We start from the raw sequence: 13,915 nt of genomic DNA on the forward strand, positions 1-13,915 counted from the left end.
CGAAGTCAAAGACCAAAAAATGGGAACTCCACGTCGGTAGAGCATCCTCGAAGCAAGGATCAGGAGTCAGAATACAGCTCGAATCCCCAACAGGAGAAATGAGATAAAGCAATTGTTCCGCTTAGGATTCAATGCATCAAATAACGAAGCGGAAGGCAGAAGTATGCACAAAGGCGGTAGCCAAATGCCATGGCAAGCAGAGAAACCACAAATTCTTCAAGTTAACTGTGTCCAAGGATGATGAGCTCTGCAGCTCCGCCTTTGCTCCTACACTAAAAAGACTGAGTATTGAAACTTTCAAAAGCAGCCTGAAGCCGTAGTGCTTCCAAGGTTCATAGGGCAACAACTTGGTATGTATGATGAACTGGTTTGTGTTTTCTACTCTTGTGTTTTGTTCACACTAAGTTATTTATGTTAGTATCTCAACAAAAATAACATAATGTTGAAGAGAAGAAGATTCGATTGAAGTGAATAGAAAACATGGGGGGAATACAATAAACAGAAACAATTAAAACTAAAGTTGAAGAAACTGCAACAACACAGAGAGTTGTTGCTTGAGAGGAATCGAACCCGGGTCAGGTAAGATTGTTGCTGGCACATGATGATTCTTGCTCCTCCAAGGAACAACAACCTCTGTTCACAGTCACATACTTTTCAAAGCTCGGTTCCATCAAATCCGCTTTCTTCACAGTCATAGTAGATGTGAATCTAAACTGGTTGGAATCAGAGGTGGAGTTAAGATGGGCCACTGCATCAACAATGGAGCAAGCTTTTGTAACACAAGATGGAAGAAGACTCAAAGGATCCTCCTCCTCCTCATGACTACTACTCTTCCCCACATGGAAATTCTTGATGTCTTTCAGCAACAGCGCCGTGTAACTGCTCTTGTCCTCTTCTTCGCTTGATGGCAACAACAACGTTTGGAAGTCACGTGATTTCCTCAACGATCGGCTTCTGCTTATCCCTTGAGGTTTCGCACATTCGTTTTCTCTCTTCTTCTTGTCTCCTTTTGTCGCGTTCTGATCGATTTCTCCAAGTGGCTTTCTCCTCCTGTACGGTGATTGTGATTGCTCCCGAGGATGAGGAGGTTGAACATTACTACAAGCTTCTCCGATGCTTCTCTTAACAACACTAGTAGTAACTCGTTTACTCAACGACGGGTCTCCGTTCTTGTCCCTCGCCGGAACTGTAACAAACTTAGTGTTGCTTACCAAACTGCCCCTAACAAACTTAGTGTTGCTCGAATTTACCAAACTGCCCCTAGGATTAGTCGCCTCGGATCCTTTTGCGGGAGATCTGCTCACCCCTCTGCTTCCTCCTCTTTCTCTTTCTCTGCTTGGAGTTCGTCTTCTCCGTTCACGAGGCGAACCATTCACTCTCTCTACTCGATTCCTTTGAGGCGTCTTCCTCCCTTCCTCCACATCTCCTCCTCCTCGGTTCCTCTCGTTCTGATCAAAGTCGAAGCTTCTTTTTGAGCCAGAGTATCTTCTGGTTTTAGCGGCGGCGGAGTCATCGCTCCGACTTAACTTCCCGCATTGTATCAGTATCGCGTCAACTTCTTCTTTGGTACAGCTTGACGTCCTCACCACTGGTTTCTCCACCGCTACAGAAGCTGAAGCCTCCTCATGGCTTCTCCTATGTTTTATCTCTTCTTCTTCTTCTTTCTCTACCTTCTCGGGTATAATTGGTTTGGCTTCTTCCACTGTCTCCTGAAGCTCAATCACCGGTTTAACCGGCAGCTCAGTCACCGGTTTAGTGGGTTTATTAACATCGGGTTTGACTGGATCTGGGGATTTAACATCACAAGTGGTGCCACTGGAGGGAGGGATCGAAGAAGGTTTCTTGCTGATACAACAACCCATTTGCTAAAGATCAGTCTGGACCAGAGTGATTTATTTAAATTCAAACTGGAGTTAATTTATTTTTATTAAAAATATGGATCGTGAGACAGCAATTTTAAAAAATTTCCAACGTAGAGGCAATAGAGCCGTTGGATATATATGAAAGAGAAGCACTGCAGTCAATGTCGTTTCATCTCTGACTCCTTTATTCTCTTTTTCAAATTAGAATCCTTTTCTTTCTTTCTTTTTTAAGTTTTGTTATTGCGGTTTCCAATTCCAACGGCTATTTACATACATGTTCTTTATTGGGTTTTGTTAGGTAATGAAAAGATTCTAGGGTATCAATTTCTTTAAAATGTATGATTAAGAATTTAATTTCATATACTTGATATCTTTTTCTACAAAAAAAAAATTTGATTTGATGTTTAGAATTTAGAAAATGTATAGAGAGGGAGATTTAAATATAAGGTATTCGGTTAAGGTTTTATAAGAGGTCTAAATTTGTTTTAATAAGTGCTAGATGTTAGTTTTTGGTAAACTATAGTAATTATATTTTTTATTTGAAGTTTATTTTTAATGTTTATGGTGAGAAAAAAAATTATTTTTAATGTTTATGATATAGGATAAGTTTGAGTTTTTATTTAAGATTTAGGGTTTTGAAGTATATGGTTTAACCGTATGAAGTATGTAGTTTGGATTTGGAATTTTTTTTTTTTGAGTTTCATTAATGTTTTTTTGTTACAACTGAAAATAAATAAAGCCCAATAAACAACTCAAATAAACAACCCAAATGGACCCCATTAGATAAAATTTAGAAGAGCCACTATTTGAGATTTCTTTTGTCTAGTTAATTATGATATTATAAACTATGAGAAATATTATATAAATGATATTACGGTCGATAATTTTATCTGTCTTATGAAAATTCACGTCTGACTGCATCACCCTAAGGCCTAAACTGCCCTTTGAAAATCCATTCGTGACGGTATTCCTTGTGTTATACTGAAGATCTTTTTTAAGTCTTTCTTCTAATTTTAATTTTCTGCAAAATTCGTATTCTCCGGGAATTGAAACTCAAATCTCTTGGTGTAGAAATTGTGTTGCCTATGATTCGAATCCCAGATCTAGGTGTAGAAACCTTTAAACCTTGAATAATAGACCATGATGCTTCCACATCACTATTTGGGATTTAAATGTAATATTTAGAATATTTTTTTTACAAAAATATAGATTTAGAGTTTAAGTGTAATACTAGCTTTTGTTCCGCGTTTTCAAAAACACGGGATATTTTATGTTGTGAAAATTCGAAAAATATATATGTTACTTTATAACGAATGTTAAAATAGATAAATTGTCATATTTAAACTGGTCCCTTTTTTTATAGATCTCTTTTAATCTCAAACTCGTTTAGATCCATTAAAAATTTCTATTAGTATTAATCATTTAGTCCATATATAAAATGTTAGTATATCTACAGTTTAAAAAAACAGAGGTCATTAGACAAAATGGAGAAAAAAACTTTGCTTATCAACAAAAGAGGAAGGAATTGGATTTCACATAATATGAATATAACTTGGCTTTACTAGCAAAATAACTATGAAGACTAGTTCAGTATCTTAACACTTTAGTTGCTCGAGTTTTGAGGGGTAGATATTACAGATTGAGTCGACTTTACGAACAATCTCAGTAAACAGTTCATCTTATGTGTGGACCAGCATTTCAGCGGCACAAAGGCTACTGATTTTGAGAATTAGACAGAAAATACATTCAGAATATGAGACTAAACTATGGGGGGATCCTTGAATTCCTACAACACCATATAGACTGGCTCAACATATAGCCCTGGCTTTGCATCCCAACATGAAAGTTAGTGACTTCATTAATGGATAGACTGGCTCAACATATAGCCCTGGCTTTGCATCCCAACATGAAAGTTAGTGACTTCATTAATGGAGAATCAAAGAAGTGGGATGTTGGATACTAGAGAATTATATTGACTCTGCTGATATACCTCTCATAAAGAGTTTGACCACAAGCACAACTCATCGCCACGATACATTATGTTGGAACTATACCAAAAATGGACAGTATACTGTTAAGTCATGATATTGAGTTGCTTGTAACTTACTGAAGGATGAAGAAGAAAAGGAGGTCCTGGAACCTAATATAACCAAAATTCAAGTCTTTCTTTGAAAAATAAAGGCGTCTCAAAAGATCTGTCATCTTATGTAGCAACTGCTAACAGGTCATGTAGCAGTAACGAGGAATATCATACAACAAAACATGAGATGTGATAAGTATTGTCCACGATGCGGAGAACCAGAATAATCTGTCACACATGCAATCTCTGAATGACCGCCAGCTCTACAAGCCTGGTCCTTATCACCAACTCCAACAAGCCCAAACATCTTCCCAATTCTGAGTCTGTATGCAAATATAGATTATATTTTCTCGAGGAAAAATACCATTATTGAACCTGAACTAGACATAGATCCTTATTCCTAGATAATTTGGTAATATCTGTAAGACTAGAAATGATAAGCTATTTAGAGGAATTGACAGGGACCCATTAGAGCTAATTCGCTATGCTGAGAGTGAGTGTCAAGCCTCGTTTAATACAAACGAGCCACAAGAATAAAGTATGATGGAACCTCAAGTCTTAAGCTTGAGTAATATTTGCATGATAGATGGATAATGGACATCCACTGCAAAGTTCAACGGATGTGGATGGGTCTAGATAGACAGCTTGGAGAAGATACAACTTATGGAGACACAAAACTACATACAACGAGAGTACTCCTTGCATTCAGAACTGGATTTCCACTCCATTTTGCAGAAAATTATTCAGTAGGGTTGGAGATACTCTCATGCATAGCCAAACTTTGCAACATAACTCGAGAAGATAGAGAATTTGCATATATGTTTTTCGGACTTCAAGATTACACATATCCCATGAGCGCATAATCAGATTTCAGACTCTTTAGCTAAGACCGGGAGGTCTTCTCATAGGGATCTTTATATTATTGGTTGTTCTATTCCGGTCTGGTTACCAAGCCATCTCTAGTTTGAGTAATATAATAGCCATTTGATGTCGGCAAAAAAAAACAGAAAATGTTTTTTTTAGAGCTAGGTAAAAATCTGAATTCGAAAATTCGAACCTTATTTGATCCAAAAAATTAGTACCGAATCTGAACCAAAATTAGTTAAATATTCTAATGGGTTCAAAATTTGGTATCTAGTGAAACAAAACGAAACCCGACGCAAACCAAAATATTTTGGGTACCTCAATGTATCCGAATAGATTTTATGTACCTAAATATATTAATTATTTTAATTTAACATATAAAATCTAAAATATATAGGATATTTTGAAACTGTCCATAATACTTGAAAAATATATACAAATATTTCAAAGTAAATATCTAAAATAGCTATGTATTTTATTTTATTTATATATTTGTGTATTTTGGCATACATTATTCAGAAGTATATGTAATATTTTATTTTATTTATATTTTGATAAATTTAAAGTATATAATGAATTTTAAATTTTTTAAAATAATTTAAACAGATTATTCGGACCCGAACTAAATCTACAAAGATTTGAACCGAATCTGAATCAAAGTTTTTAAAAACCAGAATGGGTGACTAAAAATTCTAACTCCAAAAAATCAAAATCCGAATAAACCCAAACCGAAACTGAATGCCCATCCCTATTTTTCTTACAAAAAAAGGGAAATATTTTTAAAAAGAATATATTGCTATTAATTATTGTGGATATTTTTAGCTTTGTTAATAAATAGAGACATATTCTCTCAATAACAGAGACTCGTTGAAGAATCGAGGCTGGTTCAGTTAAACCCCGGATCTGAGAAAAACCAGTAAACCCGGCTAAAAACCGGTAAAACCAGTGATCCAGATTAAATTCAAAACCCGGTTTTAAAAAGTCAACATATAATCAATGTTTAACTTTCACGATCTAATTGGTTTTTTATTTAATTCCATTTTCTTAAGAAAAAATATAAAAAAATCTATTTTAACTCTTATATACTTCTCATTTTGCTATATTCATAAAATTTGAGACTTTATTTGTAAGAATAAATAAAAACGATAATTTGAACGATTAATCATTTGATTTTTATCAATATTAATTTACATGGTATTCACTTTTTATTGTATATACCTAGACTTATGATTATTGTTTATTTTCTAGTTAATAAAAAAATAACATATCATATGTAGAACTAATTTTTAGATTCATATAGTGTATATATAACCATGATTTGTTATAAGAAAATAGAAAACCATGATTTGTTATATATGTGTTGAACTTGTTCTACATGTGTTATTATCATCATATTATCATTTGTTAGAAAACCATGATTTGTTAGAGAACCATGATTTGTTATATATGCGTTGAAGTTGTTACCGAACAAGAAAATAGAAAACCAACGTGTTCAACACAAATTGAAACCATGATTTGTTATATACAGTTTTTTTTCTTTCTGTAGCATTTTGTTATATACAGTTGAACCCGTGAATCTTTTGACTAGATGACGATTTTGTAGCAATTTTTTCTAGCAATTTTTTTCCTTAAATCATACGACTCGTTGACGCAATGATTATGATAAGTACCTCACAGTTCACACTGTATATAATTGTTGTAAATAAAAAAAATATACTTTACAGTTCACACATAACCTTCCTACATATATTTTACATTTAATTGTTGTAAATAAAATAATATATAGTTCGTCCATTTACTAGAATCATCGCTTATATATTATTTTAGGAGCACTAATAAAAAATAACCTTCTCTTCATGTGTGATTTACATGAGTGTCATTTACACTTGACAACTCCACATGCACTTTCACCACTTAAATCTAAAGACTCTTTATTAACTAGAATAATTACAGTGTTTGCCATCATCCATCACATTATAACATTAACTATAATATATGATTCGTTGATATTTTCTAACCAAACAAAAAAACGTTGATAGTCAATGCTATATGATTGTCGATATTTTAGTGATGGAAATAATATTTATATAATACGTACATACATATATATTTTTATATAACACATGTGACCACCGCTAATGTTATATACTTTTATAGTTCCATTTACATTTTTCTCATACATTTACATTTACATATATATCATATATCATATTATAAAAGCTTTCTTAATAATAACAAAAAATATAATGCATTACTATGAAAATGATGAAACGATAATGCATTATTTTTGTATGAATACATCTTTTTGATCTGTGATTATAATGTTATCTCGAAATCAAGGTTGATAATTCTATGATCTTTAAACTATGAAAGTAAAAAAAAATAATGCATTACAATAAACGTGTTAAAAAAATATATTGCATTCTTATTTATATGAGTCCAAATTTTTGATCTGTAAATATAATGTCGTCTCTATATCAGTTCAAAATATATTTTTTCCTTTTTACTATAAAAGTGTTAAAATTTCTAATGGTTATAACAATTATAATGCATTCGTTTTGTATGAGTCCAACTTTTTTTAAAAGTTGATTTAGTGTCGTCTCTATATAAATGTTATATACGTTCACACGTTCATAGTTAATGTAGGCTCTAATTTCATTTGTATCTCAATCAAATTCCTTATTAAAGTTCTTTGTATTAGTATTGGCATTAAAAAAATGTATCAATCAAGGTCATATGATATCGTGATTGATAAAACATTAATGTTTACCGACTTTTCTATATTTTGTTAAACAAGATTTTAGTAACAAAGGCAATCAACATTAATTGCCTGATGATATGCGGTTTGAACATTTGAATTAATTTAGGCACATTTGTACACGATTTTAGTAACCAAAGGCAATCAACATTAATTGCCTAATGATATTAATTTATGCACATTTTCAATAAGACGATTATGGTTAGTAGTCTTTATCAAATATTGTGATTGTTTCACATAAGAAATTTTGATTTCATAATAAATATTTATGTATCATTTATTATCAATGCATAGTCCATTTACAAAATAGAATTAAGAAAAAAATTAGGAAATTTCTATCAGAATACCGGATTTAGGTAAGTCTTATGATACACATGTTTATATGAGCCCAATAATGTTCCAGAAATCGATGCTCTCAGACTGAGGTAATATATTTTTCACATATTTTTTTAATTAATGTTTTAAATTTCGCAATGTGATATTTTATTTAATTCCTTACTATTGGATTGCGAACGAAGATTTCAACTGGTGACATTATTCACGGCACTATTCACGTTCTTTTCTAAGAACTTGCTGATCAACATGATCATTTCTTATATTTTTATGCATGGTTTTATTTTTCTATTTCATATGTTTCTTTTAACTTATATTTATTTTTTAAATGAAAACAAATTTGGACTTATATTATATTCACATCATAAGAAATTATATTATTATTTGTTTATTCTTATTAATTCAATTATATGATATATGATCGAAATAAATAATTAAACGAAACCACAATGTACGTAAAAAATATGTGTAGTTTTAATTTTTATGCATTTAAAATCATATTTCTTTTAATAAAATGTGATTATCTCTTAAAATATTCTCATCCCGCGCAAGGCGCGGATGATCACCTAGTTGTTCATTAAAACAAATCCACAAATAAAGTAATATGAAATCATTACTCTCGAAACATCTCTAAAACTCAGCATATATAAATAACAACACACACCTTCTTCTTTTATACACCATAACAAAAACAAAGCACATGGCTAAGCTCATTTTCTTTCTTGGCGTCCAAATCCTCCTTCTCGCTGCCGTATCATCCGCCGAAGACGATGGGGAAAACTTCACCGGAACCATAGACCGTAAACTCCTCGGTCTCCACAAGAAAGAGAAACTAACGCATTTCAAAGTGTATTGGCACGACATCTTAAGCGGTCCAAAACCAAGCTCCATCAGAATCAAGCCACCGGTTAAAACCTCCACCTCCTACTTCGGAGGAGTCACGATGTTCGACAACGCTTTGACGGAGAAAGTTGAGATAAACTCCACGTTGTTGGGCCAGGCCCAAGGGTTTTACGCCGGAGCTGCTCAAAAAGAGTTTAGTTTTCTAGTGGGGATGAACTTTTCTTTTAAGACAGGGAAATATAATGGAAGCACGATCACGATTCTTGGTCGGAACCCTGTGTTGTCAGAGGTAAGAGAAATGCCTATCGTCGGAGGAACTGGGCTTTTCCGGTTTGCTAGAGGGTATGTTGAGGCTCGTACAAAATTGCTTAACCTAAAGAACGGTGATGCTATTGTTGAGTACAGTTGTTATGTTTTGCATTATTGATGTTAATGATGTTTGTGTCCAATTTTATATTTAATTTGACGACGTAATAATTCTACTTTTGGATGTGGTGTCCCATGTCCGTGTGTGTGGTGGATTTGTTGGATTATGTTTGTCGCTTATTTCAACTTAACGATGCAATCATAATTATTCTTTTGCAAGGAGTTTTATTCTATTTGGCAAAAGAATCTCCACGGTTGTTTTTTCTTTTTTTTTTGAAACTTATCTCCAGGGTTGTTTTGGAAAGAAAATGATGACTATAATTTAAATTCTGCCCAACTAAAATATTTAATTTTAATTATGTGTTGATTATGGTTTCGGACCGACAATCTGATGTGGTCAATAAAGAGATCCAAGGAGACATTATGATTTGGCATAATAAACCAAGTGAAAAAATAATTTATACTGCTGATATATAATCTAAAAGTCTGAGAAAAAGAAAAAATCATAAAAATACTCCAACTAAATTTCGTTAATATTTTTAATATCCAAATTTTCTGATGTCCATTTTAGTATCCGAACTAATTATTTCGTTCGTTTTAATATATTTACTTTTTAAAATATGTTCATTTTAATATCCGAATAATGTTTATTTTAATAATAAGTTTGAAGCAAAACTTAGAAAAATCTAAAATTCAAAAACAAATCTTAAAGATTTCAAATTTTATATTAGCTTTTAAAAATAAAAGCAACTAAAATTTGGACGATAATAAAATATTATTATTTTTAATTTTCATCTCAAATTTAGTTTGTTTTTTAAAGTTTTAAAGTAACTTATTTAATTATATTCATAACTAATTTTCTATAAATTCTTTTTAAATATTTAGTTAATTTTATTCTTAAAACTGAAAATAATTTTTTTTAAAAATTCTTTTATTTTGAATTTTATAGATTTTTTAATTTTTGTTTAAAGTTTATTAATATTTTTAACTAAAATGAGCATAGTTTTAAAAATTAGTGTATTAAAATAAGCAAAATAATTAGTTTAGGTATGAAACTGGATACAAAAAGATTTTGATTATTAATAAACTTAACAAAATTTAGTTTAAATATTTTAAAGAAATTTTCTTAATAAAAATAGTATCGTATGATATAAAAATTTGAATTAGAGAATTAAGAAATGTTCAAATAAAACTCCACTAAAGTTTATTTCCAGATGATTTAGTTCTTCAAAGTTTTCAAGTTTAATTTATAACTAAATCATATTAAATTCTTTTAAAGTATTGAAATATTATATCATAATAAATTAATATAATCAGTCAATTATATTTAGTTCTTCTAAAGTATTTAAAATATTGTTTCAAATTAAACATTTCAAATCTCAATGTAATTTTTATTAAATTTTATGCTATTTATTTTTTTTATTATGTTTTTTTTTCTTGTATTGTTTAAATCATTTATAAAATGAAATGTTTTATAAGCGTTTCTGATAATATATCTTTTAGCTTCCAACTCTCTAGTTTCATCTCATTTACTCGCGCTTTGATCTCCAATGATGCCGGAAGAAGTGGAAGAAGAAGCTTCCCCTCCCCTCTCATAAGATCATTTGGTTTCCATTTCCATGAACAATCCTTTGCATCTTCAGAAAATTTGACTTACCCGACTCGTATGACTAAGATCAGACATTTGCATGAAAACTAGGATCTTGCCAAACAAAATGACACTGAATACACTTAATTGTTATAACCATGAATTGTATATTAGGCGAAAAAGATAGCTCGAGACTTAAAGCATAGTAACAAAAATTCAGGATCTTTCGGATTCAATAAGAGATTATAAGAAAGAAATGCTACATCCCAGAGTTTTGTTCTCATGTCTTTTATCATCCTGGTGAAACTTGTTGTAAGATGAAAGACTGTCATAAAGGCATTGAGATACCTGCAGTTTTATAAAATAAAATGTTATGAAGAAGACATTGAGCTTAGGAAACAAAATGTCCATACCAAATAAAGCGTCCAAATACTAATTACTATGAGTATGCCAAAGTGCTAGCAAACAGGGAGTAAGTCATGAAGCTAATGCTGCTACTAAATCATTCAGCCAAGTTCATCCAAATACACTTGAAAATACGATATAAGCAAAGCCAAACATAATCTATCAGGTGCAACTGAGAACACTATGTACTCTCCCTATATATCAGGTGCTGCAGTGGTGAGAACACAATACACAAGAGAATGTGTATCTTCTTCATACACCCAAAATGTAACAGTTCATCACTCTTTAAATGCAATAGGAACATCAATATATATAGACAGAGAGATAAGATACATAGAACTAACCTTGAGGAACTAAACCCCAGCTCATAGACTCAACAGACAAACTTGATACCAATCTAGCAGATGCTACAGCACTGTGTAGCGGAAACAGCGACACACAGCTACTCAGCTCCACTGGTAATCTGTCACAAAAAAAATCAAATCAAACACATAAATTCGCAGCTGAACTAAGATTATGACAAAACCCCAGAGTTTAACTTCATGGATCATTTACAAAAGGTTGACCCTTTTGTACTAAAACCAACGAAACTAAAGAAAGCTTACTGATTGCATTTATAACCAAATCCAAATTAACTAAGATAACGACCAAACCAGAGTTTTAACTGCATGGAACACACCGTTACATTTCGAAAAGGTTGACACTTTTGTCCATTAACACTGACCTAGTAAAAGATGGATTGATACGGGGAGTGGGTGAGGATGGTAACGAAGATTTGATGGGAGAGGGTACGGAGGAGGCGTGAAGATTCGTCTTGCTAAGCCTCTGGGTTAAAGAGTGTAACTTTGTTGATAATCTGCACACTTTAGAGGACGACGCCATCGGAAAGGAGGGAGTGAGGAGCCAAAACAAATCAGATTGCGATCGGACTTGACTTTTTTTTTTAGGGTTTAAGATTGCTGGGGATTATTACGGGTCGGGGCAACCCGGTTGATGAACTATCCAATATAAGGCTGATTTGATGAAACGATGTCGTATCAACAAATGGACTTTTTTTGGCACAAATAAAAATCAACAATTTTTTTTCCAAAAAATAAAAATTAACTTTTAGAATAAATTATTTAGTAACAATACAATATTATACATAAAAATATTAAATAATAAAATAATTATTTTCATTATTTTCTTCAGAATAAAATGTAAAAAAATATTTATATTCTGATAGTTAGTTAACATATCATTAGTTTAATACTTATTTTATTAAATAATTATAAAGAACTTTTGTAATTATTTATTATATTTATATTACTTTTGTAACTATTCAGATAGTTCTAATTGGATTATGATTCATAATTTTTTATTGTCTGTAAAATATTAATATATTTTTAATTGGGATAATTTGCAAATTACTCCAATAACAGTTTGATTTTTGATAAATGCATTTTCTATTTTGATTTTTGAAAAATACACTTTTTTAATTGTGAATTGACGTTTTTATCCAAATTAGAAATGTAAATAATTTATATATAAATTCGTAATTCATAAACTAATATTCGAAATTAATAAACCAGCTGTTTGAGTCCGTATGATCCGTTGCTGCTGAGGCTGGGACGGTCCTTCGTCAGGATCTCCTCTCGAAGCCAACACTAACTCCTACCCTAAACCTCAAGTATAAGCTGTCTCAAAGGTTCCTATTTGAAACAAAACTCACGACAGTGATAAGTTAAGGTTAGTTAACAAAGATCAGAAATGCAACATTGAAAGGAACATACAAAGATACAGAGAGAGATCCAGAAACCCCAGAAATGGAGGAGTAATGGAAGAAAGAGAAGCAGCGAAACTTTATGCTACTTAGCTGCTAAGTAGTACGCAAAGTGAGAAAGAGAGAGAAGAGAAAAAGAGAAAAAAAGAACTTGCTACTGAAGTTTCATAATTTTTGATTCACAATTTTGTTGTTTCATATTTCACAAAAGTTAATTCACCTGTTTTTTAAAAACATACCTTGTGCGTGAAGTTTCATAAGTTCTTTTATTTGATTCATAATTGATTTTTCTTTCGCCACAAGTTGCACTCTCGTCTCCAGTTGGTTAACTACGACAAATGTTAGTTTCATAACTTGTTGTTCAATGAATCATTCATGCATGGAATTCTTCAATTTACGTGCTTTTTAGAAAAAAATTGTGATTGCTTCAATTCTCTGTTTAGTGTCAGGGCTATGATCTGATTAACCTTTCGGCTTCTCTATCTTGTATTGTTGCAAGCATGATCTGATTACCGAGCAGGTTTATTGTTTTCAAATTAATTAAATAATTAAAATATTATAAAAAGATATGGGAAAGATATTGTGTACAATATATATACTTAAATCTTTAATTAATTTCTAAAATATTTATGTCATAAAAATATAACTAAAATTATTTGATTTAAAAAAAAAAATCAATTTTGGTCATAGGAGAAAATCAATAGAATTTAGATTTTTTTTTTTACTTTTTCTTAAGAAAAAGTAGATTATAAAAAACATATAAACTTTGAATAAAAATAAATCTAAATAACAATTTTTATTTTATTGAGAATTTTTTTAAATGGTTTTAATAGAAATCATTTTTGTATTATATTATTAAACAAAAAAAGTCACTAGAACTGATTTGTTTACAGTAATTATTTTTTATTCTTTTTATGTATCAATGCATAAATATAGCCAAAATTTAAATTTTAAAAAAGAAGGAGAAACTGTTGTTTTTTTTTTGCAAAAAACTACTCCCTCCATTTCTAAAAGATCCATGTTCTTTTTTATTGTTTAAATTAACTATAATTAT

General features: G+C 31.1%; 3 protein-coding genes across 3 annotated transcripts; 1 reads left to right on the plus strand and 2 right to left on the minus strand.

Annotated features, from left to right (window-relative positions):
- Positions 1-432: 432 nt before the first annotated feature.
- On the minus strand, positions 433-1,983 carry LOC108822108 (uncharacterized protein At1g65710). The gene has a single exon (XM_018595128.2). It carries the CDS (start codon positions 1,860-1,862, stop codon positions 576-578), a length of 1,287 nt encoding a protein of 428 aa, XP_018450630.2. The 5' UTR covers positions 1,863-1,983; the 3' UTR covers positions 433-575.
- Positions 1,984-8,556: 6,573 nt separating this feature from the next.
- On the plus strand, positions 8,557-9,334 carry LOC108822107 (dirigent protein 20-like). The gene has a single exon (XM_018595127.2). It carries the CDS (start codon positions 8,598-8,600, stop codon positions 9,165-9,167), a length of 570 nt encoding a protein of 189 aa, XP_018450629.2. The 5' UTR covers positions 8,557-8,597; the 3' UTR covers positions 9,168-9,334.
- A 1,455-nt stretch (positions 9,335-10,789) lies between these two features.
- On the minus strand, positions 10,790-12,049 carry LOC108822106 (protein NONRESPONDING TO OXYLIPINS 2, mitochondrial). The gene is made up of 3 exons (XM_018595126.2): positions 11,824-12,049; positions 11,444-11,562; positions 10,790-11,042 (listed from the first exon to the last, which is right to left on the minus strand). Exons 1-3 carry the CDS (start codon positions 11,979-11,981, stop codon positions 11,023-11,025), a joined length of 297 nt encoding a protein of 98 aa, XP_018450628.1. The 5' UTR covers positions 11,982-12,049; the 3' UTR covers positions 10,790-11,022.
- Between the last annotated feature and the right edge of the window lie 1,866 nt (positions 12,050-13,915).

Source organism: Raphanus sativus, chromosome 8 (assembly GCF_000801105.2).
Source record: "Raphanus sativus cultivar WK10039 chromosome 8, ASM80110v3, whole genome shotgun sequence".
Taxonomy (NCBI): domain Eukaryota; kingdom Viridiplantae; phylum Streptophyta; class Magnoliopsida; order Brassicales; family Brassicaceae; genus Raphanus; species Raphanus sativus.

Bases quoted from the DNA above. Each gene is read 5' to 3' on its own strand.
- LOC108822108 (XM_018595128.2), bottom strand. From the start codon at position 1,862: ATGGGTTGTTGTATCAGCAAGAAACCTTCTTCGATCCCTCCCTCCAGT.
- LOC108822107 (XM_018595127.2), top strand. From the start codon at position 8,598: ATGGCTAAGCTCATTTTCTTTCTTGGCGTCCAAATCCTCCTTCTCGCT.
- LOC108822106 (XM_018595126.2), bottom strand. From the start codon at position 11,981: ATGGCGTCGTCCTCTAAAGTGTGCAGATTATCAACAAAGTTACACTCT. The intron at 11,563-11,823 runs GTCAGTGTTAAT...TTTTTGTGACAG, and splicing joins ATCAATCCATCTTTTACTAG to ATTACCAGTGGAGCTGAGTA. The intron at 11,043-11,443 runs GTTAGTTCTATG...ATAAAACTGCAG, and splicing joins CTGGGGTTTAGTTCCTCAAG to GTATCTCAATGCCTTTATGA.